Genomic DNA, 25,921 nt, shown 5'->3' on the forward strand with positions numbered 1-25,921 from the left:
TTGAGCTCATCCTCTGTTCCTCCCCAGTAGCATTTTGACCATCTTCCAACCTGGGGGTCTCATCTTCCGATGGTATACTGACATATCTCTGGTTGTACTGATCCATTTAGTTTCACGGCAAGAATACTGGGGTGGGTTGCCATTACCTTCCCCAGGGATCGCATTTAGTCTGACCTCTCTGTCATGACCTTCCCGTCTTGGGTGGCCCTTCACGGTTTAGCTCATGGCATCATTGAGGTGCTCAAGCTCCAGCACCATGACAAGGTAACGATCCTTTGCTGAAGTGATGTATGGCAGTGTTATCCTTTTCATAGTTTCCATCGGTTGGGTTGTAGTGGGTTGGGTGGTGAAGCACTTTTTGATAAAGTTGAGCGGATACCCAAACATATTAAGCAACCCAAAAGACCCAATAGCCCAAGAAGAAAAGAACAGGAGTTATTTACAACATACATTGCAAAGACTGTAATAGCCATTATGTAGGACAGACAGGCAGAAGACTAGCAGAGCGCATCCACGAACCCCAACTAGCAGTCAGAAGACACGATGAGAACTCCTTAATCTCACAACACATGGACAGACTCAACCATAGTTTCAACTGAGAAACTGTGAGCATCCTAAACCAAGCCAAATCCAAAAAGGCCAGAGAATTCCTAGAAGCCTGGCACTCAGACAAAGCAGCCATCAACAGACACAGAGAGGTAAACGACATTTACTTACCATTCAAAAGAGACAATAGAAAACCCAAAAGATCAGTACACTCCTTTGCCAGCAATCAACACCCAGATATGCAAAAATCAACACTAGGATTAACACCAGATGAACCACCAAACAGCACAATACACCCTAATCAAGGAACAATCAACTCAGGCAATCAACCAAGCAGCAAACAACAGCCCAATCAAAGAACTCCCAAGGAGAGAACAACAACCCCACCAACACAAGCAGGGCAAGCCATGGTATATAAACTGAGAGCAAGGCCCACTCCCTCTTCGTGCTGAAGAAGTTGCCTAGTCTGGCAATGAAACGTCTTCAAGAAAATAACAAGGAGCACCAAGGACTTCACAGTTCAACCCGGAGCTACAAATATTCGCTTCAATTGGAATCATAATATGTTTTGCAATTGCCTCTTACACATGGGGACTGAAGAATTCTGCTTTCAGTAGTTCAGATAATAAAACAGGGTATTTTATAAATGGGTCATCACCAGAAGGGCTCATAGATCTTGACCTCTGCTGACCATAATGGCTTTGGGCAATTGAAGATTTTACATAATATTAGCTATAGGCTAGGTTATCAGCCTTAGTTGTACCCGTGCCACAAACAGAAGCCCCTACAAAGAGTAAGGACACTGCCAGTCAGTTTCGTATTTTTTGGGCAGTATTCAACAAGTGCGACCCAAGCCCAGTTTTTCCGAAGCATGCTCATCTATGCAAGCTAGCATCTTTATTCAAAAGACTACCTTGCAAGCCAATATACTGTTGCCCACATCCCACCAACTCAAAGTATACTGAAAGACCCTCTAAATGCCAATTGTTTTGGGAGTAGGTGAAGAGGGCTAAACAAGGGCCCTCCAGCTGAGTGAATGGAATTGAAAATAAAAGTGCTGAAATTATTTGGGATGAAACTAAAATAAGAGAATGCTGGAAGAAGTGCAAGTTTTAGGTTAAGCTAAAGAAGAAGACCTCTGTCCCTTTTCCTAACACAGGTGCCATTTCAAGTCTTCTGTGAGCCACGAACTCTCAGGAGGTTTTCTATCAGGGAGGCTTGATTAAGCATTATTTTTTTGAGCAATCACATTTGAAGAGTTTGGTGCTGCTGCCCCAACAACCACCAGCTTTAGAATTGTCTAGTGAAGATAATGAAGTGGTAGGTAGCTTCTGTCTTTGAGGATCAACCATTAACAGTAAAGGAACAAGCAATCCAGAAATACAACACAGATTAGTGCTTGGTAGAGTAGCCATGAAAGACTTGGAAAAAATATTCAGATGCTGCGATGTGTCTATACCTACAAAAAACAGAATTCTGAGAGCCTAGTATTCTCTGTGACACTCTACAGAAGTGAAAGTTGGATTCTGAGGGAGCAGGATAGGAAGAGTATCGACACAATTGAATTTTGGTGTTGGAGAAGCCTCCTGAGTACATCATGGACAGCCAAGAAAACAAGCAGATGGATCAACCCAGAGTACTTACTTGAGGCACAAATGACCAGGCTCAAATTATCCTATCTTGGACATATAATGCAAACACAGTAGTATGTCCAACAGTGGAATTGCTATAATTGCTACTGTCCAAGAAAAAAGTTGATGAAAAAGAAGTAATCCATGCTGTGAAAATGTTAAAATACAGTAAGGCTGCAGGTGTATGTGCTACCTGGAGAATGAATAATAAAAAAAACCCTTCTACAGAGGATTAGTTTGTTTTCAGTATATACTGTAATTGAAAAGTCTAAGCATCTGTTTATTTGATCTCACTGCCCATTTGCTTGCACTCATTTGGTAAAAATAAAAATAAGATTATGCGAACTCAAGTGAATATTGGATAAAAATGACATAGCTAGTACTTTGCATGTAAGTTTTAAAAGAGATTTGCAATTGTTTGCATACTCCTTGGGAATCAGGTGGCACATACGTTTAATAAATAAATAAGTAAATACATAAAATGCTTTTAAAAGAGATGTTTTACGTGTGTATTACAAAAGGGAGGCCCAAATTTTTTTAAATTGTTGCAAGGTTTGTTAAATCCCAAAGTTCTTTGTCAACTAACACTTCACCAGCAGACACTTTCTGCCTTACAATAATACTTCCCTCCTCCCAAAGGTGGTTTTATTCAGACGTTAAATTGACAGTCCAAAAGGCAAGATGGCTGCCACCCCCACCCCCCACCAAATAAATAAAAATCAGAGCCCTCACGCCGAGGGTCATGTGACGTGCGAGTCGTGCTTTCTTTCTAAGAAAACAGCAGTAAGCCGCCAAGCAAACGACGTAGAAAGGGAACGAGGTGGTTCTCAAAGGCGTTGAAGAGTTGCTGATGCCAGTCTGCAAAGCGAGGGGCAACAGCGCCAAGCTCTTCAAATGCGATTGCTCAAGACGATCACGCTTCATTTAAAGCCTTGCTGGTAAAACCTCCCGAGAGTTTGCGGCTTGCCGAAGACTTGAAACCGCACCTGCGTTAGGAAAGGGGACGGGGGAGGAAGGCATTGCCTCGCAAAGATGTACGAGGTTCTGAGCTAAGCCTCGCCATGCCAAGAACTCGAAAAAGGGTTGCCAAGTGCCCTGCTTGGATGCACGCCGGTTGCGCGTACTAGAGTGAAATGAGTAGGTGGCATGGATCGTCTCTCGGCTTCGTTTGTGTTTGTGGCGGTGTAAACGCGCTGAGCGGGGACAGGCGCGCAGTGGCATCGAAGCAGCGGAGCAAGAAATATGGGACAACGGAGCGCGAGATGCAGTCAGCTTTCCCCCCGCCCCTCTCCCATTTTGTCATGATGTGTGCCCCCCTTTGAAATGAGGTGCAGACCTGAAACGTCAGATATTTAGTGGAAACATAATGGAACGGGCCGTGCTTGGAAAAGCAGGTGCTAACGGCGGGCTTTGTGGGGCGAAGAGCGCTGGCTTCGGGCGGAGGTGACTGTTAGGTAAGAGGGAGGCCGAAAGACACCCCGCCATGGGCTACAATGCAAGCTGGGCTTCAGCCAACGCGAGCGAGCGTGGGCCCTATCAGGCTGTCAAGAGCGCCTTGAACGCATCCGGTGCTCAAATCGTGGGAATCAACCGAAGCGCCCATCCAGTCGGAACGTCAGATTACGAGGAATACAGGGAAGGACAAACATACCGACATTTTACTACTGCTATGCAGGTTGTCATCTTAATAGGTTCTCTGCTAGGTAAGTAAACACGGTTGCAAGGTGGAGGTTTTTTCCCCTTCGAAATGGTCTTGTTTACAGGACTTACTGTTCCAAGGGCTGTGGGCTGAGGTCTGCAGGAGTTAACCCCACGATCCAGAACCGAAGGATCATTTAGCAGATTTACAGTTTCAATATTATGCTGCTTCCTAGATGACAACATGCTGCACTTTTTCTCAAGCTTTTGTATAAATAAGTATGTATGTATGTATGTATGTATAAAGAAAACATGCCATTAGAGGTTGCTATCTTCTGCACAGTTGGGCTGTTTCAGTTCCAATAAAGGCAGTGGGAATTAACCAGCCACACTCCATGCAGGATTGTAACCTAGCGCTTTAAAAAGTTTTTTTTTAAAGTCCAAATACTTGCTGGATGTTGGCTGAGAGATAAGGGCTTGCCCATAGCTACTTGGAAAGCGTTGGAAACGAACTTTTGTGACCGACAGGAAGCTCTGGCGTGGGCTGGTCCATGAAGTCACGAAGAGTCGGAAGCGACTAAACGAATAAACAACACAAGACACTACTTACGCTTCTTGTTTACATTCTATACATCTACAACACTAGGAAACTTTTCTAGTGGCAGGCCAGTGGCATAATGGTAGCCACCTGCAGAATCACACATTTGTACTGATCACTTGTTCTAGATGGGGAAGTAAATATTCTGAATTAGTCCTCTCCTTGGCTGAAGCCAACCCTGCTGTTCATGTGTTCAGTATTACTAGCTTTCTGCAGAAATGATGCATGTTCATAGTTCTATTTGTGTAAATTGCATACAGGACCCTTGGAAAAACTATATGCAGTTTTATGCTGGATAATTCCCAGTCAAGTCTTGTTGTGTACAGATACGTGGAATTAAAATCTGAAGAATTCTGCAGCGTTATTTCTGGATACTATTTAACCATTATGTTTACTTAGTAGAAAGTAAGTATGATGAAAACATTCCAGCCAATCTTACTGTGATACTAATTGAGGGACTAATTAAAAGCCAGTTATTTGAGGATTTCATTGAATTCCTAACAGAAAACATAACCAAAAAGAAAGGCTGTGGGTTCTAGCTTCTTTTTTCAACAAGATATAGTAAAGTTTGATTTCTGAATATACGACTTTTAAAATACGCTAATTTGACACTAAAATGAGTACACTGAGTTTAGTGAGAATTGCTGCTTATTGATGAGTTGACTGTTTTCTTAGATGACAAATGGCTTGGTCATTTAGCCTGACCGAGGCTATTCATACAGACAGTTATTTTGCCGAAGTCTTTCCTGAGGAAGTCGTTTTAATGCTGTTTGAATTTTAAGTTAAATTGCTAGGCATGATTAGACAAAGAGTCTCCACCTGTATACTTTTTGGTGATGTCCTGAGTTCAGAGCAAAACTCTTGCTGTTTTCCAGGCACCTGTGAAGCTCAAACAACTGCAGTTGTAATTCTCTGTCTATATCTAGCACCTCCTTATTAGATCAAAAGATTGCTGCTTCTAGTGTTATGGCAAGTGCATTTGTGAGTCCTACAGTTCCTGGTCATACTACTATATTAATTTCTTTTTATTTGGGTATGATTTTCTTATCTATTAGATATGTTTAACGTATTGCCGCACTCTGTGTCCTATATTGTGTTATCTCTGTGTGTTCAAGAAAGGTGCCTGCCTTGTGATGCTTATAGATTATTTTGCTTGGTGCACCTTTAACGTATCCTATTACCTCCGGTGGCTGGTATTCCCAGTTTCTGTTCTGAACTGGATCTGAGTTAATTTTATATGATGTTCACTGGCATTTTATAAAATATAACTGTCCAGCATTATTCCTTGATTAACAAGATATAGAAATATAATAAAATAATTCAATTTGCAACCTTGATTAGAAATAAATTTGTCAACTGTGTGGACTAACTTTGTTGATGAACATTTACACTGTAATGAATCATCCTTTCCAATCCCGTGATGCTATGAAGACAAGGAATGTTTGAATGAGCAGGGATGGGGAAAGAGTGTATGAGTTCATGGAAAACTCCTGGATTTAATTGTATAAATATCTGGGTGATTGTGTAGCATCCTGTACTTATAGGAAGCTATACAGAAAAAAACTAACCTTGCAATTCTATGTATTCTGGAGTACTATGTGAAGTAAGGCAAAACTCTTCATGTTTTTGAACCAGGTTTCCTATCTCTGAAACTATAGATAGTGTTTGCTAATTCTCATATATGATAACATTGGTCATCTTAGGCCTGTGTGTTACCTCATCTCTCAGGAGTGGAATTCAGATTTAAGACCATCTCTGTAACATCTACACCAAAGGAACTTCAAACAGTGGCCAAAAATGAGTTTTGAGGAATTTAACCCAGGTATCATACACAGTAAGGGACGCAGTGGCGCTGTGGGTTAAACCGCTGAGCTGCTGAGCTTGCCGATCGGAAGGTCAGCGGTTCGAATCCGTGACAGGGTGAGCTCTTGTTGCTAGTCTCAGCTCCTGCCAACCTAGCAGTTCGAAAACATGCCAACGTGAATAGATTAATAGGTACCGCTTCGGCAGGCAGGTAACAGCGTTCCGCTCAGTCATGCCGGCCACATGACCACGGAAGTGTCTACGGACAAACGCCGGCTCTTCAGCTTTGAAACGGAGATGAGCACTGCCCCCTAGAGTTGGACACGACTGGACTTAATGTCAAGGGAAACCTGTACCTTTACCTTTATCATACACAGTCAGTCTCTTCCAGCTAAACAAATTTTCATTGATACATATAACACAAACAGTATCGAAGTATTAAAATAGTTTCTTTTGGGATTAGCAACAAATTAACAAATTATAATGACTTGAGCTGGAGGAAATTAGTAATTAAATACAAAATACAAAATAAAGGGTAAAATGCAAATCAAATTCTTTTGCGGAATAGAAACAGATGGTGACATTTATGGCGCAAACAGTAAATGCACAAACATACAAAGAGGATGGGGACCCATCCTTCTAAAACTGTAAGCCAATTTGAGGTTGGATATGCTAAATCTATTCTGCAGTTCCATATGATGAATGGCTGTGTTGTTCACTGAGCTTTTGATTCAATTTTGCCCTGTTGGTGTCTCCCCTGCTCTGCACTGAGAGACTTGAAACTATGGATTGATTTTAAGTTATACAAATAATTCTTGACCTGTAAAATGCATTGCAGCAGTCCATTGTTAAGGTGATTAGGGCATGAATAGTCAAAGGGCCTCCTGATCAGGAATGGGCACAGTTTACACACTAGATAGATCTGTGCAAAGGCCATCTTGGCCATAGCTGCCACCTGCTCTTCAAGTAAGAGCTGTGAGTCCAAGACAACCGCCAAATTGCACACCAGTCTTGAATGGGAAAGTTGAATAAAGTGGGATAACCTCAACTTCGCATACCACTGAGTAGTTAGGATCACATCTATTCAGAGCTAATGTTATTAGCAACTTATGAACAAATTACATATTGACATAGATTATCTGTGGATAGTTATAATGAAATACGGCTACCATTTGTTGAAATTTGTGTGCGTGCATGCGTGCGCGTGCAAATATGCCTTGTATGTTTTTTTCTTTTTTAAATTTGTTTCTTTTTCTTTCTCCATAGCTTTGTACATTGCTTATTTTTATTTGTTTTTGTCCTGAACTAATAAAGCAAAATAAATAAAAATGGATAAATAGGATATAGTGAATGTAGGAAGGAATTAATTATGAAAATAATTAAATGGGGTTAGGATGAATGTGGTCTTTATTCTGGACATAGCCAGTTTTTCCTCTGGCCATACACAAATGGAAAATAGTTATATATAAGCCAACAAGGCATAACACAGTAGACTAAGGTAGGATTTGATACTGTAGGTTCAGCATTATTATGTGAATTAAGTTGTTATCTAAGCATGTTGTGTGAACTAAGTTTGGTTTATTTGTTTGGCCATAGAATGTGATGTGCACATAGGTGTTAAATCTTGTTCAAGAAAAACAGAAAGCAAATTCTAGTCTTGGAGATTGGGGCAGGTATCTAAATAATATAGAGAAACTGTTAGGGAAGAGTTAGGAGGAAAAGAAATTCAGAACATTCTTCTATCAAATCAAAGTTCAGAGCCAAGGCCAGGATTAGAAAATCTTCTTGAGGCCTGGATCTAGATCTTCCATTCTTCTACCCATTCTTTGCTGAGAATAAGATTGAAGTAGATTAAAAAATGTTTTATATGGAGTAATAAAATGCATAATATACCTTTTTTGTATCATTTTTGGCTAAGAATTGGCCCACCCAAAATTGGTCATTTTCCACAATTTGGGGGCTGAAAAAATTAGCCGGGGGGCCACAGGGACTAAGGAAGTAAAGCATGTGTATGCAGCTGCAGAGTTTCTGACAAAAATGATGTGCTCAGAATCAAACAGAATTAAGAAAACAACAATTAAGTTTGGATTAATAAAAAGAATTCTGTGGAATTTTAGGTTGCTTGATTACTTTGACATCTATTTAACCAAAAATAGACTGCAGGTGGAAAATGGGGAGCAAGGTCACAGTGAATAATAACAGTGCTGAAAATAACATAAAGAGGCAATAATGATTCTGGATACAAATAGTTTTTCCACCTTGCATTATGCATTTACTGGCAGGGTAGAAACTGGCAGTCACTGACAGATGCTGGTACCTTTTTAGCAATAACACTTTTTCAATCAGCCAAGAAGGTACATGAATAATCATGGTCCTGTCTATGGAACTTCTACTGACTTGCATTCCCAGGGTGGTGGTGTTGCTGGAAGCTTTCCAGTCCTTTCATTTTATTGCACTTCCCAGAATAAAAAAGAAGCTTCAAGCTAAGAAGTCTTAAGTAATGCCAAGGGAAAATAGGAGATATTAATGTACAAGAATTCAGCCTGGTTAGGTTCTTCCATAACAGGTTTCTAGGAGATAAAGCAGCTGTAGAATATAACCTGAGAAATACCACCCCTTTTTTAAACTTCAAATCTCTACATCTAGAACAAAAGTGTCTATTTTAAGTTCAGCCATATTATTTATTCCAAGTTTTGGTTATAGTTATAAAGTTGCCCATATATACGTTTATGCTTTAGTATATAAAAAGAAAACCCCCCAAAAAGGTACAAAAAGGACAAAGGAAATCAGAGAACCAAACAAAAACATATTGTAATATGTACAAAAGATTTTAACCACACCAAATAGTATTGATCATTCTTGATAAAGAGATACTTCAGAAGCAGAGAGCAAACATATCCCAGCCATTCAAGATTAAAAATTTGGGGTGTACAATCTTTTCATCACAGAAGAGTAATCATTTTTGTTATGTCCATGCTCCGTAAATCCACAGATCTTCATATAATGATAAATTGCAAATTTGGGGTATATAGTTTGGAATCACAATCACAGTAACCTTCCCCAAACGGACTTCAGCTCAACTTCAAGAGTCCATCAGTGTCTTCTATTGATGAAAGACTACTGTTACTGTTTTAAAAGTGGTATACTAACACAAGGTGTAATGTAAGATCTAATGTTGATCAGCTTTCCAATTTGATCCCAGTAGGCAAAGGGGTAGAGCAAATATGCATCTTTTGGTAACATCTCTATAAATTCACTTAGTCTACTATAAGAACTTGATTTACATGTGCTGACACTGATGTATAACCTTTACCATGTTTACTTTACATAGACAATGCTGTTTTTTTGTCACAGACTCAAATAAATCTTAGGGCCTTGGTGCAGCACTGTAAGGAACAGCAATTGCTTATTATCAAAAAATGAAAGTTAAGATTTTCTCCAACAGGTCTAAAACTAATAACTAGTATATAGACAATTACTTTATTGAACAAGTTGGATACCTTAAATATCAGTCCTCCAGAAGGAAAACTATTGAAATAAACTGTATTTCCTTCTTAGCCCAAAGATTGTGGTACTGGGTATAAGATTTTACCAGAACCAAGGAGGGAATTATATTCCAGCTGCAAAAACAGTAGCTTAGTTCCCTTTACTGAGTGTAACCAGGCTCTTTTCCAACCTTGGTGCCTGTGAAAAACTGCTGTTTTTTAAGGAGCCATCTTCATAACATCCAAATGAACATCCAGTGAGGCGTTAAGCTAAGAAACTGGTTCCCCAGAGTAGAAGCCAAAGTCTGGAAAGCAATATTGCTGGCCTGGCTGAAGATCAACTTGGTGACCATGGGATTGCTTCTATTAATAGCAGTGGACAGTCTTAGATCTAAGCAGTGGGAAAATATTATGAGCAAGCTATATACTAGTGGACTATTTCTTGAACATCTTTTAAGGTTAGATTTAGATAAAGCCAAGAAGACTGTTAAGCAACAAATCAAAGATGTAGAATGTAGATATAGAACTGAGCCAAATCACCAGGACATATCCAATTCTTACAGAAAGTTTAAGATACTTTCCTACAGATTAAAGTCACTTACTCAAATATTGTAGCACCTTTTCCAGAGTCTGTTTTAGTACCCTCCAGTCAGCACTTCTACAGATCACATTTAACAACATTCCAGCTGTGCAGAGACGCCCTTGAGAATCCTTGGAGTTGGATCAATAAAACGTGATTTTATGGTATTAACCTTTGTACTGATTCTTGGTTAAAGTTATTAGAACCCTTGCTAGCAAAAATGTCAGAGTATCCAGATGAATTCTACATATATTATTTTTTGGCAGACAGAAACCCATAGATGGCATATAGAGTTGCAAAATACTGTTTTTCAGTATCAAGAATTTATCACATTATTTATTTATTTATTTGCTTATTTGCTTATCCAATTTATATGGCTGCCCATCTCAATAAGCAACTCTGGGTGGCAAGCAGAATTAAAATAAAAACAATTACAAAAATTAAAATACGAAGCAGCCGAGAAACATCAAACCCAAATCACTATACAATCAAGCAGTGCCTGCACACATTTGGGGACCCAGGCCCAGAACCAGGTCTTCAGGGCCTTATGAGAGGCCAGCTGGGTTGGGGCCATCCTGATCTCTGGAGGGAGAAAGTTCCATAAAGTGGGCGCTGTGGCAGAAAAGGCACATCTTCTAGTTTTATTATATGGATTTTCTTTTATGGCTGTATTTTCTGCATAGATTCTAGTCTAAGGCCATAATAAACTCAAGGCAATTCAAGTTCCTGTGTTCTAGTAGACAAAAGTGTCTCTAGCTACCTCTTCCCCAAACCTAAGATTACTATCTCAGAATATTATCAAATAACAACAGACGTGAACAGTATGTCTGGGGAACAGCTAAGTTAAAACAGCCCTTCCTTGCCACTTTGCAAAATTCCTGTTTCCCTAATATCACTGGCAAATGAGCAGTCTTGTGAGCATTGCTGAGAAGAGGTGTGTAAAAATGTGTATCTCAGAAATCTTTATGAAGAAAGGTGTGGAGAATGACCAAAATCTTCTCTTTTCCCTTTTGTTTTATGAATTGGGATTAATTCTCATTCCCCCAATGCTAATTTCCTAATCTAGGTTGTCTCCCTCATGATTTCCAAGATATGAAATATAATGTGTGTATTTATATGATACCTTAACATTTCCCTACAGGGTAAGTATCAATTTGGTCTGTGACAATTGATAGCTTAGATCAAGAAAATGATATGGGCAAAAGAATAGCCTTCCTTCGATTGCTGAAGCTATTTCATGTCCCCACGTATTTAGGTGGGTTTGTTTGTTTTTAAAGAGAAATGTTAATCAGAATTTTCCAGCATCATGTTTGGGTTACATAACTGAAGCTTCACACAAATGCAAGGCACTTGAGCAGACACCTCCCTTCTTAAATGGAATGTTGCCTTTAAAGCCATCCCTCTAGTGGGCATTTGCTACTCAGTCTTACTGCCATATTTTATTCACCTTTAATTTGCTGAGCAGAAGGCATTACAAATTGTTCCAGGTCTGGAACTCAGATTAATTGCCTCTTCAGATTTCCAAAGGCATCCATGGGCAGCTATCCAAACTTGCAAGGCTGTGCAGAAGTGTGAAAGAAAATATAAAACAACATCTACAGCTTCATAAGGAAAAGCATGCTGATCTTTGGTTTTCTTTTAACCTTAAGGACTTTTTGTTCTCTTTTCTAGGGCCTCCTGAGTGCAGTAAGTTATGTTTTGTGAGTTCTACATGTGTAACACGAAGACCTTGCAGAGGCAGCATATGGCAGGCAACTACCATGGATACTGCTTTTTAGTAGCCAATGGGGAGTTTTAAATTACAGCACTCTGCTGTAATTGTGATTTCTGAAAATAGAGCATCAAGCAGAGCAACATAATAGTAAAAATTATAGACTGACCCCACTGTGTCTGAAAGGTTGCCCATTATGATCTTTAATTTAATTTCTTTCTGCTTTACAGAAATCAGGCTTTACTAGAGGCTGATTGTAGATCCCCATTTATTTTCAGAATAACTATGTCATTTAGACATCTGTATAGAGAGGATGAACTAGATGTATTTTTCTCCCTCTTTGTAAGGACCCAAGTATTCTTGGGTCTGAGATTGAAAAGATGGCCTACCCACATTTTCAGGACACTTGGTGAACTGCAGCATTAAAACACATTATATGTACACAGCACAAAGCCCCAAATTACTAATCGGAACAAAACATATTGCAGCGGTTACAGGGAAGTTCGGAACAGGTGCTGCATGACAGTCTGTAGTTTTGGTGTGGGACAACAGTGAAAGCTAAAGCATCTGGTAAATTCAGGCTGAGAGGCCTAAATAGACTAAATTCATGTTTTGTTTTTCTAAAAAAGCCTCTCCTGTGTAATCTTTTTGATACAACAATGAAAACTAATCATCTCACTATTCAATGACAGTTGAACTTGGTAGTTGAACTTCTGGTAGCAAAACAGAAAAGAATATATACTCTGTGTGTGTGTGTGTGTAACAGTGCATCAAACAGTAATACATATAGGTAGCCAAGAACTGTAGGGAGAGTGTTAAGAAAGCTAAAACTCCTAATGAATTGATACTAAAAGCAACATATAAGGCCTTAGAGAATAAAATCAGAATACAAGATTTCCAGTGAAGAAAGCAAAGTGTGTAAAAGAAGAGGCAGAGCTAATCAATTCCTCTTTCAGCTTATTCTCCAACAAAAGGGAATGTGTCCCACTAGAAGATTATGAAGAACAAAATGAAGAAGTACGTTTGAAATTTGAGATTGACAGAAGCATCGGTAGGGAATACTTACTTACTTTGAATTACTTTAAAACTCAAGATTCAGATAGTTGCTTGCTAGGGTTTTGAAGGAATTGGCTGTTGGCTTGGCTGAAACCTTATTTATTTATTTATATTTATATTTCAAATTTAGTCACTGCCCATCTCACTCAAAGAGCAACTTTGGGCAGTTTACAATAAAACAAGAATAAATAGTCATTAAAATACAATAAAACAATATTCTTAAATAAAAAGTATAGTCCAAGATGTAGATATTAAAACGTTCTTAATTTTCGGGAGCATCTTCAGGGCACTAGCCACACCCAGGGCTGGTTACCCCTCCTCACGCCCCACACGAGATGGCAGAGCCAGGTCTTCATCCTTTCCTGAAGGCCAGGAGAGAGGGGGCCTGCCTCACCTCTGGGGGAAGAGCGTTCCAAAGGGTGGGGACCATGGCAGAGAAGGCTTTCTAACTGGGCCCCACCAATCAACATTCTTTCATGGATGGGTCCATAACATGCCTTCTCTGCCTGACCGGGTGGGACAGGTCGATGTAATGGGGGTGAGACAGTCCCTCAGGTAACCTGGACCCATGCCATTTAGGGCTTTACACGTAATAACCAAACCTTGAATCGGACCCGGAAGCAAACTGGCACCCAATGCAGCTGCTGCAGCAAAGATGTTAGATTTTGGGGCACCCAAAATTGCTCGTGCAGCTGTATTTTGAACGAGCTGTAGCTTCCAGATACTCTTCAAGGGTAGCCCCACGTAGAGCGCACGGCAATAGTCTATATGGGAGATAACTAGGGCATGAGTGACTGACTGGAAACCTTACGTATTAACTTTAAGAAGTCCAGGAGAATGGATTAAATGCCAGATGTCTGGAGAACAGCAAATGTATCCTTATTTTCAAAAAGGGGAAAAATTGAGGGAACTACCAACCAGTATGTCTGATATTAATATGCTGGGAGGCACTATAGCAGATTATAAACAGAGCACTTTAAAAACTATGATGGTGATGATGATGAAATGGTATAATATATACCATATAGTGTATATAATATATACTGAAATGGTATGTTTTCGTTTCTATTTATGTATTAATCTGTTGTGTGAACAACAGCTGGAACGGTTACAAGCTTATTTTGCTTTCCTTAAGGAAATTGTCATGTTCACTGTTTCAGTGTGCATTGTACATCGTAACGTTTCGCATGTCAAGTTGCTGATGTGTGTTCTGGTTGGGAGGGGCTGTGAGGACTCCTTCTCCTGGGCTTGTTATCTGTATTCAGTTGAATGGAATGTGTTTGGGTTATCTCGTGTGTTCAAAGTTTTCTTCCCAGGAGATCGGCGGAACTCGTTCCCAGCACCTGGGGTGGGGAATTTGAAACGGTTGGGTGAGGGGAGGGATCACATTTGCACCGAGGGTTTTTAGTTTGTATTTGGCGCGCTTTTGCTCATTCTCAGCTTTCTTTGTATTTGCATACTATTCTTTAATAACCAGATATTATTAAGCTCCTGCTTGTGAGTCTGAGTATTTTAGGATAGGCAATCATTACATAAAGCTGAGAATCATAAAGTTTTACCATTAGCCCCTTTCCAGATTTGATCTTGTGAGGGAGTAGAGCTAGCGATGACCGAACCCAAACCCAAGACCGGTGGAAGCGAGGGAACAAGCGACGGGGTGCCCGATTCCATGGTTAGAAGAACAGAGAGGCACCCTACTCCAGAACCATCGGGTACAGGAGGGTTCAAGTTCCGGCCTGGAGGAAGAGGAGGTTGGAGAAGGAAGAGCACCCGAAACCACCGGAGAGTCGCCAGGCGAGCTGATCACCTGGGATGAGGCGCAGGGACCCCTACCAGGGACGTCCAGGACGTCCTGGAAACAGCAGTACCCGTTATCCCCAATCGTCGTAAGGACGGAGCGGAAGCAGCAGAACGGACGAGGGAAGGAGGACTCCCAAACCCCTGAAAGACTAAGGGTACTGGAGGCAAAATTGGAGTCAATGCAGTATATGTTTAAGAGATGGTCAGTGGCATGGGGGCCCCAGGTGAGGAGCGAAGGGGAATCAAGCGCCAGGTACTCGTCCCCTTCCCCCCCCCCGGCGGCACCACCGCTGGAGAGAGGCAGGAGACGGCACAGGGATGGGCCAAGACCTCACAGAGTTCGTCTCGCACACAGAGTTTCATCTCTCAGAATCCCCTCCTCGAGAACGGAGATCCCCAGCAATCGGGCGTGACCGGCCGACCAGATGTTGTACGGGGCCCGCCCGGAGCGGGAGTGAAAGACTTTGCAATCAAATTTGATGGGGATCCAACTAAGTTGTCTTTCTTCCTCACAAATGCAAGGAATTATATGGATGAATTCGGACCGTATTTCCGTTCCGAAAGGGCCAAGATAAATGCCATTGCCAACAAGTTGAAGGGGAGGGCAGCTGACTGGTATGTTCAGTTAAGCGAGGCAGAAGCTCCTGAGCTTGATGAGTTCGAAGAATTCCTGTGGGCATTGAAGTTGCACTTTGTAGACCCATTAGCCAAAGAAAGAGCAAAAAGGGCTTTAAAGGAGCTCAGCCAGGGACAGCGGTCGGTAGCAGACTATGCCCTGGAGTTTAAGGCTTTGGCTGGGAAGGTTGAGGACTGGTCTCAGTCTACCTTAATAGAGCGATTCAAAGAGGGTCTGAATATGGAGGTCCTGAGGTGGGTGTTGGGCAGAGACGACCCAGACACCCTGTATGAATGGATACAGCTGGCCAGGAAGGCTGAACATGCCCAAGAGACCTTCCTGCAGACCAAGAGGGCGGCAAGGCAAGCGGCGATCGTCAAGGGACCCCGAACCGCTGCAGCGGCTGTGAAGCCCAGGTATCAAGCCTGGGAGGAGGAGAGGGAGCAGCGTTATGCTAAAGGGCAGTGCCTCCGGTGCGGGAAGGAGGGCCACAGGGCAGCTGCTTGCCCAAAAGCCAAGGCAGTGGACCGGTCTGGAAAAGCGGCGGGCAAATCGCCATCGCTGACAAGGAGAATGATGGTGGCCAAGGGGGAGACCGAAGTTGATGAGGTACCCTACTTCGGCGGAGAGGAGGAAAATGATCCTAAAGAGCCGGCCAGCCACCTGCTCTGAAAAGCGCCTGTGGGCAGGTGGAGGAGGACGGGCACGAAGATGTTTTGGTGAGTGAGAACTGTCCCACTCTGAATGTGAAGGTAAAGCTGGGCTCCCGCACGAAGACTGTTGAGGTTTGGGCGTTAATTGACTCGGGGTGTTCAAGGTGCTTAATGCACCCAGACGTGGTTGCTGCTTTGGACCTACCCAGCTTCCCCCTTCAGCAGCCCATGGTTTTCACCCAACTGGATGGTTCAACAGCCGGGGGGAGGGGCGGTGACCCATTTCACAGGAACGGTGGCATTGCAATTAGGTAGCCACCGTGAGGGGTTAAAGTTTGTAGTGGCACCTGTGGGTCATCCCTTGGTCATCCTAGGGATTCCTTGGTTGGTTCAAAGAAACCCCTACATAAACTGGGAACACAGGACTCTGACTTTTCCAGATGGCTTCTACCAAGCCCCTACGGCAGACCGAGTTCCTTGTGCTGTGGTGGGGAGGGCTGTGGCGGCAACCCCACGTTTCAGTGTGATACCACTGGAGGGCTTACCGGAGAGATACCAGGAGTTTGCTGATGTGTTTGGGGAGATAGAAGCGGACCAACTCCCTCCTCATCGAAAAACTGACTGTGTGATAGAATTGGTCCCCAACGCTCAACTGCCCAAGCCGAAAATGTATGCAATGACCCAAAAAGAGCTTGAGGCGCTGCGGAACTTTGTTGATAAAAACTTGGCCAGGGGGTTTATTGAGCCAGCGAATTCTCCAGTCGGAGTCCCCGTGCTGTTCTGTGACAAGAAGGATGGCACGCTAAGACTCTGTACAGACTACTGGGGGTTAAATGCCGTCTCAATATCAAACAAGTACCCTTTGCCGCTAATAAAAGACATGTTAGCCCATTTGTCAAAGGGCAAAATTTTCTCCAAGCTGGATTTGCGGGAAGCCTATTTCTGCATCCCCATACAAGAGGGGGATGAGTGGAAGACTGCTTTTAATTGTCCATTGGGTTCTTTCCAGTACAAAGTCCTACCTTTTGGGTTGGCGGGAGCACCCGGGGTGTTTATGCAACTGATTAATGAAGTGTTACATGACCATTTGTTTCAAGGGGTATTGGTGTATCTAGATGATGTTTTGATTTATACAGGGACTGAGGAGGAGCACGAACGCCTCATTAGGCAGGTGCTTAGCAAGCTGAGGAGTGCCAAACTTTCTAACTGTGAGTTTCACAAAACTCGACTTGACTATCTGGGGTATAGGATATCCGACAAGGGCATTGAGATGGACCCCGTTAAAATTCAAGTGATCTTGGGGTGGGAACGCCCACGTACCCGGAGGCAACTCCAAAGTTTTCTCAGGTTCAGCAATTATTACCGCCAGTTTATCCAGGGGTTCGCTGAAATTGCCTTGCCCCTTACTGATTTACTACGTACCAAGGGGTTAGGAGACACATGCAAGGTGAAGAACCCAGGGGCTGTGCTCAATTGGACCCCTGACTGCCAGGCAGCTTTCAAAAAACTTAAAATCCTTTTCACTACTGAACCCATTTTGCAGCACCCCGATCCCACTCGACCCTTTGTGGTTCAAGTAGATGCTTCTGATTTTTCAGTTGGGGTGCTCTTGCTGCAAAAAGATGCTGATAATCACTTGAAGCCTTGTGCTTATTTGTCCAGGAAGTTTTCTGAGACTGAACGGCGGTGGCATGTTTGGGAGAAGGAGGCTTTTGCAGTTAAGGCAGCTTTAGAAGCATGGCACCACCTTTTAGAAGGGGCTAAATGCCCTTTTGAAGTTTGGACTGACCATAAAAATTTAGAAGCGCTCCGCACCCCCCGGAGACTCAGTCCTAAACAGATTCGCTGGGCTCAATTTTTTTAGTCGTTTCGATTTCCAGCTGAAGTTTATTCCGGGTAAGAAGAGTTTCCTTGCTGGTGCGCTCTCACGGTTACCCCAAGATTCTGTCCACACGACTGAGATCGTGGGTACTGTGTGGACGGAGCCACAGCTGGGTTTGCAGGCTGTAACTCGCAGCCAAACCCACGCGCAGCTGCCTCCGACCCCGGTTTCGCCGGCCGGGAGGAGGACGCAGGTTCCCTCTCAATTGCAACAACAGTTCCTCCAAACACTGAAATTTGATACTTGGTTGCAGGCGAACAGAGACAATGTTTCCTTTGACAATGGTTTAGCTTGGAGGCAAAACCGCCTCTATGTGCCTGAACAGTTGTGGGCGGAAATCTTAACCCATTCTCACGATGATAAGGTTGCTGGGCATTTTGGGTTTGTGAAAACGTTGCACCTCGTTCGGCGCCAGTTTTGGTGGCCCACTCTGAGGCGCGATGTGAAATACTTTGTCGCTTCCTGTCCTGTGTGTGCCATGTCAAAACGAAAAAGAGGTAAGCCGCAGGGACTCCTGCAGCCAGTGGCGAGCCCATCCTGCCCTTGGGAGGAGATTTCTATGGATTTTATTGTTGACCTTCCTCCCAGCCAAAAGAAGACAGTAATTTGGGTGGTCAAGGATTACTTTTCCAAGCAAGCCCATTTCATTCCATGTGCTTCCATTCCTTCTGCCCCACAATTGGCATGCCTTTTTCTAATACACATCTACCAGCTCCACGGTAGCCCCTCCCGTTTGGTCACGGACCGAGGGACTCAGTTCACTTCCCAATTTTGGAAATCATTTTTGAAATTGATTGGCACCAAGCAGGCATTGTCCACTGCGTCGCATCCTGAGACTGACGGATCTATGGAGGTTTTAAATTTGACCCTTGAACAATTTTTAAGGGCATTTATAAACTACCAGCAGGACAATTGGGTTGATTTGCTCCCTTTTGCTGAGGTGGCTTACAACAATGTGGTCCATCAGAGCCCTGGGCACACCCCTTTTCGTGTGGTTTCTGGGCGAGACTTCGTGCCCATTCCTGAGTTACCACAACCTCCTACCCAGCCCTGTTCTGTTTCTGATTGGGCAGCTCAACTGGCTGATTCCTGGCCGGTGATTCAGCAGGCTTTGGCTGATGCCCAGTCTGCTTACAAATTGCACGCAGACAAGCGAAGAGATGTTCAACTGGATTTTAAGGTGGGCGATCAGGTGTATCTTTCCACCAAGTTCATGAAGTCCCCACAGCCATCACGGACGTTGGCCCCAAAGTTTATTGGCCCTTTTCCCATTATTGGCATTGTGAATCCCATCACTTTTAAGTTGGATTTACCTCGCAATCTGAAACGTTTGCATCCTGTTTTTCATTGCAGCTTGCTCAAGCCTGTCAGCCATTCTTCCCATTGCATCCCCAGCCTCCCCACCCCCCCTGCTCTGATCATGATTGATGGGCAGCAGCATTTTGAGGTGAAGGACGTCCTTGATTCCTGCAGGCTTTGTGGCACCCTTCAGTACCTTATCCGCTGGAAGCACTTCCCTCACCCTGAGTGGGTGTCTGCTCACGACGCTAACGCTCCTGTTTTAGTTAGACGCTTTCATCTAGCTTACCCTTTGAAACCTGCTCCTTGATGTTCTGACTTTGTTTTGGGGGGGCGGTATGTCATGTTCACCGTTTCAATGTGCATTGTACATCGTAACGTTTCGCATGTCAAGTTGCTGATGTGTGTTCTGGTTGGGAGGGGCTGTGAGGACTCCTTCTCCTGGGCTTGTTATCTGTATTCAGTTGAATGGAATGTGTTTGGGTTATCTCATGTGTTCAAGGTTTTCTTCCCAGGAGATCAGCGGAACTCGTTCCCAGCACCTGGGGTGGGGAATTTGAAACAGTTGGGCGAGGGGAGGGATTACGTTTGCACTGAGGGTTTTTAGTTTGTATTTGGCATGTTTTTGCTCATTCTCAGCTTTCTTTGTATTTGCATACTATTCTTTAATAAACCAGATATTATTAAGCTCCTGCTTGTGAGTCTGAGTATTTTAGGATAGGCAATCATTACAGAAATGTTTTATGATTGCTAAGAAACATAGATGTGTTCAGTGGAGACATGGTATCCCGTTTGCAGAATTCTCTCACCAGACTGGCTTACCCAGGCACTAAAAGTCTCACCATTTTAGTGTATGAATAACCAATGTTAATTGGTTTTTGTTTTACTGGTAGTCTGTTCTACTTTTGTAAGCTTTCCTGGGAGTGATAAAGCAGGGCAGTTTATAAACCTTTTAATGCAGATGCTCATCAGAAATATCAGCAGGTAATGCTGAGAAAACTGATCACCCGAATAAGCAGATAGGAAGGCGAACTAAAAGGATATAAAATATATCAGACTCTGAATGCACTGGCAGATGAACAGTTGTTCATATCTAGATCATTGCCGTAATAAATCCATCAAGGTAATCTCATGTTCGTAAATTTAATCCAAGTTAAACATGTATTCAAACTGACTCACTGGGAGGATAAAATCATTAAGCACAGGTGAGAGGTTTCAAAAGAGGAGCTGAATTACAGGAAGATTCTTGCAGCAATGCATGCTATGCACTGAGAATCATGGAGGCCCCTGCTGACCCGTGTCATTACAGGGATCTTGCGGAGCCCAAAAATATCAGCATCTTCTGACCGCACCTAAACACAGCTGGTCCTGATCATACTGTATCAAGCTCCCTCAGTTACAACCCTGTAGCCCTGCCTGATTATGCTGCCTCTTGGCATAGTCAAGCATTTCTGTACCTCTCTATCTTCCGGCCCTATGTCTTCAGTGCTCTCAAAGACTAGGTGAAGGAGCTCTTTGTCTGTATCAGCCTGCTGGATCCAGGGGCTGGTTGCTCACTTGGCACCACTGCTGAAGCTCAGAGCCTGATTCTTGGAACATCTCCTCCTAGTTCTCTTCCTTGACTGAGGAGGGCCTACGAGACAGGACTATGGCAATGTATTCTCATGGGATGTGAAAACTACTAATGCAGAGTTGGGACGATTTTGGACCAATGGGCGTGTTTAAAATTTTGAGACTAGTATAGAGGATGTTTTATTTATTTTTATTTATTTTACTTATTTATTCAATTTATATTGCTGCCCATCTCAAACTAGTGTCATGTTCACTGATTCAATGTAGTTTATACATCGTAACGTTTCACATGCCGTGGTGCTGACGCGTGTTTCTGTTTGGGAGGGAGCTGCTGTGAGACCTTGTACGAAGCTCTGTATGTGAAATCGGTACAATGGAATGTGTTTGGGTTATTTTCTCTGCTCAAGGACTTTTCCCGCAGACCATCAGAAACCGTTAGGAGCACCTGGGATTGTGAACTTGAGAAGATTCTACGGGGGGAAGGATTTCATTTGCACCGAGGGTTTTTAGTTTGCATTTGGCGTGCTTTAATCATTCTCAGCTTTCTCTGTGATCCTGCATACTATTCTTTAATAAATCAGATATCTTTGAATTCCTGCTCATGAGTCTGATAGTGTTTTAGAATAGGCAACCATTACAACTAGTGACTCTGGGCAGCTAACAACAATAAAAACAGCCATAGTATAAAACAATAAAAACAATAACAAAAATAAAATATAAATATAAATACAGCTGAGCGTTTTGACACGGTGGCTGCATTGGTTATTGTTTGCATAGTCACAAAATGTCTGCCATAATAGGTGAGGCAAGTCACAAAGTACCCAGTTACAATAAGGCAAACTGCTCCCTATCACTTCCCGTAATTTCTCCAGGATGTCCTCTATTACAGCAGTCTCCCTCTCCCTCCCTCCCTCCCTCTCTCTCCTGAGCAAGTAGCTATACTTCCAAACAAAGTATTAGACTATAGTAGCCAATGTTTTGATTTTTAAATAAAAATTTTCACATTTTAAATAAAAGAGTGCCCCAGAAGCATTCTTTTTTTCTTAAATCACTAGTGTCTGACACTTTGCTTTGCATGTTTTCTATGAAAAAGTTAAGTCAGGGTATAACCTTTTAGGGCACCAAGGAAGCTATCTATTAACATGTTTGTGCCCATAAACTCTATGTTGCCTATTTCTATCTTAGCCTATACAGAACAAATTATCTGTCAGTATAATGTTAGTAAGTTACATAGTTTCAGTCTACTGTTTTTATGTCAGAGGCATATGAAATAATTCTGTATAATATTTGGAATTATTTATTGGATTTTTCAATAATACTCTCCCTGCTTTTGCACTTTATATCAACACCACAATGTCTTGGAAGCGTAGATATTCCCTTGGCTTTACCTTGTTCCCAGTCCATGTATTAGATAGTCCTGTGTTGCTCATGCTTTTGCAAAAAAGAACCTCTTTTTCCTGCTTAGTTCAATACTCAGATGTGGCACATAAATTTTGTTACATTTTGCCCCCTTTGGGGAAGTGTGTCCATATGGCACAGCCAACCCTGATAAGATGCCTGTATCAGAAGCGAGGGAAGGAAAAAGATCCCATTGGCTATTTCATTAACCAATCAGTATCCTTGAATGCCCGGGTGAGGACAATACAGTACATTCAATGAACCAGCCAGGATAGTACCAAGAGTCAGGACAACGTCTCACTGTCCCAAGAAGAAGTTATGTCAATTTAGCAGTGGCTGACTTTGTTAAATATTCCTAGTGAGGAGAGATGACTACAATAGCTTTATCTGAAGTTCAGCTTTCTGTTACAGTGAACATACTGCCCTTTGCTAAAGAGCCATGCAAAGGGGAAAAAAACCTTCTAATATACTATATATTAATACTTTAATAGAGAGCCAGTTTGGTGTAGTGGTTAAGGCATCAGGCTAGAAACCGGGGGACTGAATTCTAGTCCTGCAATGGCAAACCACTTCTGAAAAACCTTGCCAAGAAAACTGTAGAGACTTGCCCAGGCAGTTTCTGAGAATTGGATATGATTGAACGGATTAAAAAAAAAACCTTTAATACTTCTAATATACTGTACGTTGGGCAGAAATGGATCTAGCTGCCTTGGTTAACTTACCTTTCACATACATTATTTGAAGGCCAGCCCATATACTGGGTGGCTAAAACTTTAATTATTGGCTGCAAATATAAGTGGATTGCTTGTTTAAATGTGCCCCTATTAACAAAGCTCCATATACAGAGAGAGCTATTACCTGGGGAGGAAAATGTGTCAGTATAGCTTTTAGGAACAGATAGATCACCATTCTCTTCGGATTCAATGTACAGTATGAAATGGTATAGTCTAGAAACTTTTTTTTAATATCTTGATTTAGGAATCACATAAAGTAATCATCATCAGCCAAACTTGCAAACTTGTAAAGTAAGTCAGTTTTATAATCCATTGTTCTAGATAGAAAGCCAGTGCCAGTAGCCAAATGCTGCCTAAGGTCTTGTCTGCAGAAGAATACCATCAGTGATTTCTTGGCTTAAATCTTGTGCTTTCAACCACTAAGTCACCCTTCTCTTTGCATTATTTATAATGGAAAACTGCTGCCAAATTGTTAAAAATGTACATTCAGTAATTAAGAGTATTAATCTGGGTATTTTTCAGATTTTCAGAAATGGTAGCTGTGCAGTTTGGCTTACAATAATCTGCATCACATAACATTCAGGTTCTGGGCATGTCCAAGAATATGTTTCATTGCTAATGAAAAATAGTTTAAACTAAAGGAACAAATAGTATTCTGGAGCACTGCTCTGTATTACATTTGGGTTTTTTTTATATACATGTACTGTCAGTGGAAATAAAAACAGAAGCGATTATATCACTCTTAGTTACAAGTGACTGTCTAGTTGTAATCAACTGCAGTGACTAGTTTTTCAGGAAAGAATATTCTACTGAAGAAACAGGTAAATGGCAATATGTACAGGAAAAAACTTGGCTAAATTTGGGGAAGAGAAATTGGAAGTAGCAGTTAATAACCATAGAATACCTCGGGAAATACAAGCTGTGGCTAAACCTGAATCATGTTCCTAAAGTTATGGATTTGTTTTCATTGTTCTACATCAGCCTGTCCCACTGGGTGTCATCAGGTATTTTGGACTATAAATCCCATCAGCATTGACAAGGCAGAGTCTATGAGAAATTGTCTCTGTGTGATCATTATTCCACAAGGGAAGCTTTTCTAAATCAAACGTTCAGCATAGATACTGGCTCCCACTATATGTATCATTTTCATATTGCTGCCAGAAACACTTAATGAGCTTTGCTGTAACTTAGAGACAAATCATGATTTGAGAACTGCTCTGGTGGACAAAGTATGATAAGCAAAAATAGTTCATTGTATAGAATATTTGCCACTTGGAGACAGTTTCTTCCAGTATTTAATCTGCTTTTCTAACCAAATTCTAGTTTTCATTGAAGAGTCTGATCAACACAAAGTACTTTCTATAGATTTCCTTCCTAAATACAAAATACCAATTACCACATTCAGTTATTGACTGTAGGCAGGTGTTGAAGGGGACCATGCCTTTTTCTGAAGATGTCGCAGAGAAATATATCTGGGTGTCATCAGGATATGAATAGCACCCAGCTTTGAATCTCTTGATTATCTCCCCTGGTGGTTTTATGAAGATATTTTTAAAAAAGTACTAGAGACAAAATGGGGCCCTGAGGGATACCATATGATAGCTGCCATTCAAGGGACAGCTTTCTCCAAGAGACACATTTGAAATCTGCAGAAGAGATAGGAACAGAATCATTGCAAAGCAAACCCCATTCCCAAATTGCTTAGGTGATCCAGCCTGATATCTTGCTCAATGGTATCAAAAGTCATTGAGAATCAAGAAAAACCAACAGAAACATACTCCCTAGTCAGCCCCACGTATATATCAGCTATCAGACTGACCACAGTTTCGTCCCCTGAAACCAGCCTGGGTTAAAAAATCTGCTTCTTCATAAAGCCCCTCATGCTCAATCACATCATGCAATCATACAAGAATATAGACTGACCTATAATTTCCCATCTCTGAGAGATCCAGGTTAGGCTTCTTAAGAAGAAGTCTAAAAATTAGCTTTTATGTGTGCTAAATAGGAACATAATTCCCTCATTACACTTGCAGTAGAATATTCACCAAATTATATAAAGCAAAAATATTGGAAGCACAGTGAAGGACTGGTAAATTACTAGTATTTTGGCTGAAACAGCTGGAGCAATGTCAGAACACCCAGAGTAATGTATATAATGATTCTAATTAAATAAATCCACAACATTTTTATTTTTATTCTTGACTGTATAATATTGGGTAAAATGAAACTAAGGAAGAAATTATTCATTTTTTATTAAACTTCTTAGTTAGCGGCAACCTTTTCTCTTGAACAAAGTACAGATATTATTACATCTACAAGAAAAAGAACTCCTGATCCATATGGATATTCCATTAATGGGTATATTTTGAGTTCTTTGCCCCAGTGGAGATCGGTAGTGATGCATTTTAAAATAGTTTCTTTCAAACTCTTTCTGTGAGAATTACAGAACTGTGATTTTGAAGTAAATATCCTGCTGACTCTGTAAGCTCTCACCCAATTTCCTTGTAAAATGTTAATGCAAAAATTTTGAGAGTGAACCTGGCACAGAGGTAACTGACAATATTACTTGATTATGCTTCTGGCACACTGTTCGTATAGGTCACCAGAGAATTGTCTAGAATGTATAAAGGCACTTCAAATTTATGTTGGAAATGTGAACAACAAGAAGGGACATTTTATCACATTTGGTGGACATGTGAAAAAGCTAGAAAATTCTGGATTCAAATACATACACTGATTCAGAGATTTTAAAGATTAATATACAATTGAGACCAGTGGTTTTTCTTTTGGGATTGATGGATAAACAGTTGGAAAAAAGTTATGGAACTTTGTTTTTATACATGATATCTGGAGCAAGATTATTGTATGCACAAAGATAGAAAGATTTGGCACTACCGACAATAGAAGAATGGTTGGTGA

At 41.6% G+C, this 25,921-nt stretch overlaps 1 protein-coding gene across 1 annotated transcript in view; it reads left to right on the top strand.

Moving 5' to 3' along the window:
* The first annotated feature begins 3,528 nt into the window (after positions 1-3,528).
* GPR176 (G protein-coupled receptor 176) overlaps positions 3,529-25,921 on the top strand; it is a 48,915-nt gene continuing 26,522 nt past the window's right edge. The window contains exon 1 of the mRNA XM_063289971.1: positions 3,529-3,880. Coding sequence (XP_063146041.1) covers positions 3,661-3,880 — 220 coding nt within the window. The 5' untranslated portion in view covers positions 3,529-3,660. The remainder of the gene's footprint in view (positions 3,881-25,921) is intronic.

This window comes from Candoia aspera, chromosome 1 (assembly GCF_035149785.1).
Source record: "Candoia aspera isolate rCanAsp1 chromosome 1, rCanAsp1.hap2, whole genome shotgun sequence".
Lineage (NCBI taxonomy): Eukaryota > Metazoa > Chordata > Lepidosauria > Squamata > Boidae > Candoia > Candoia aspera.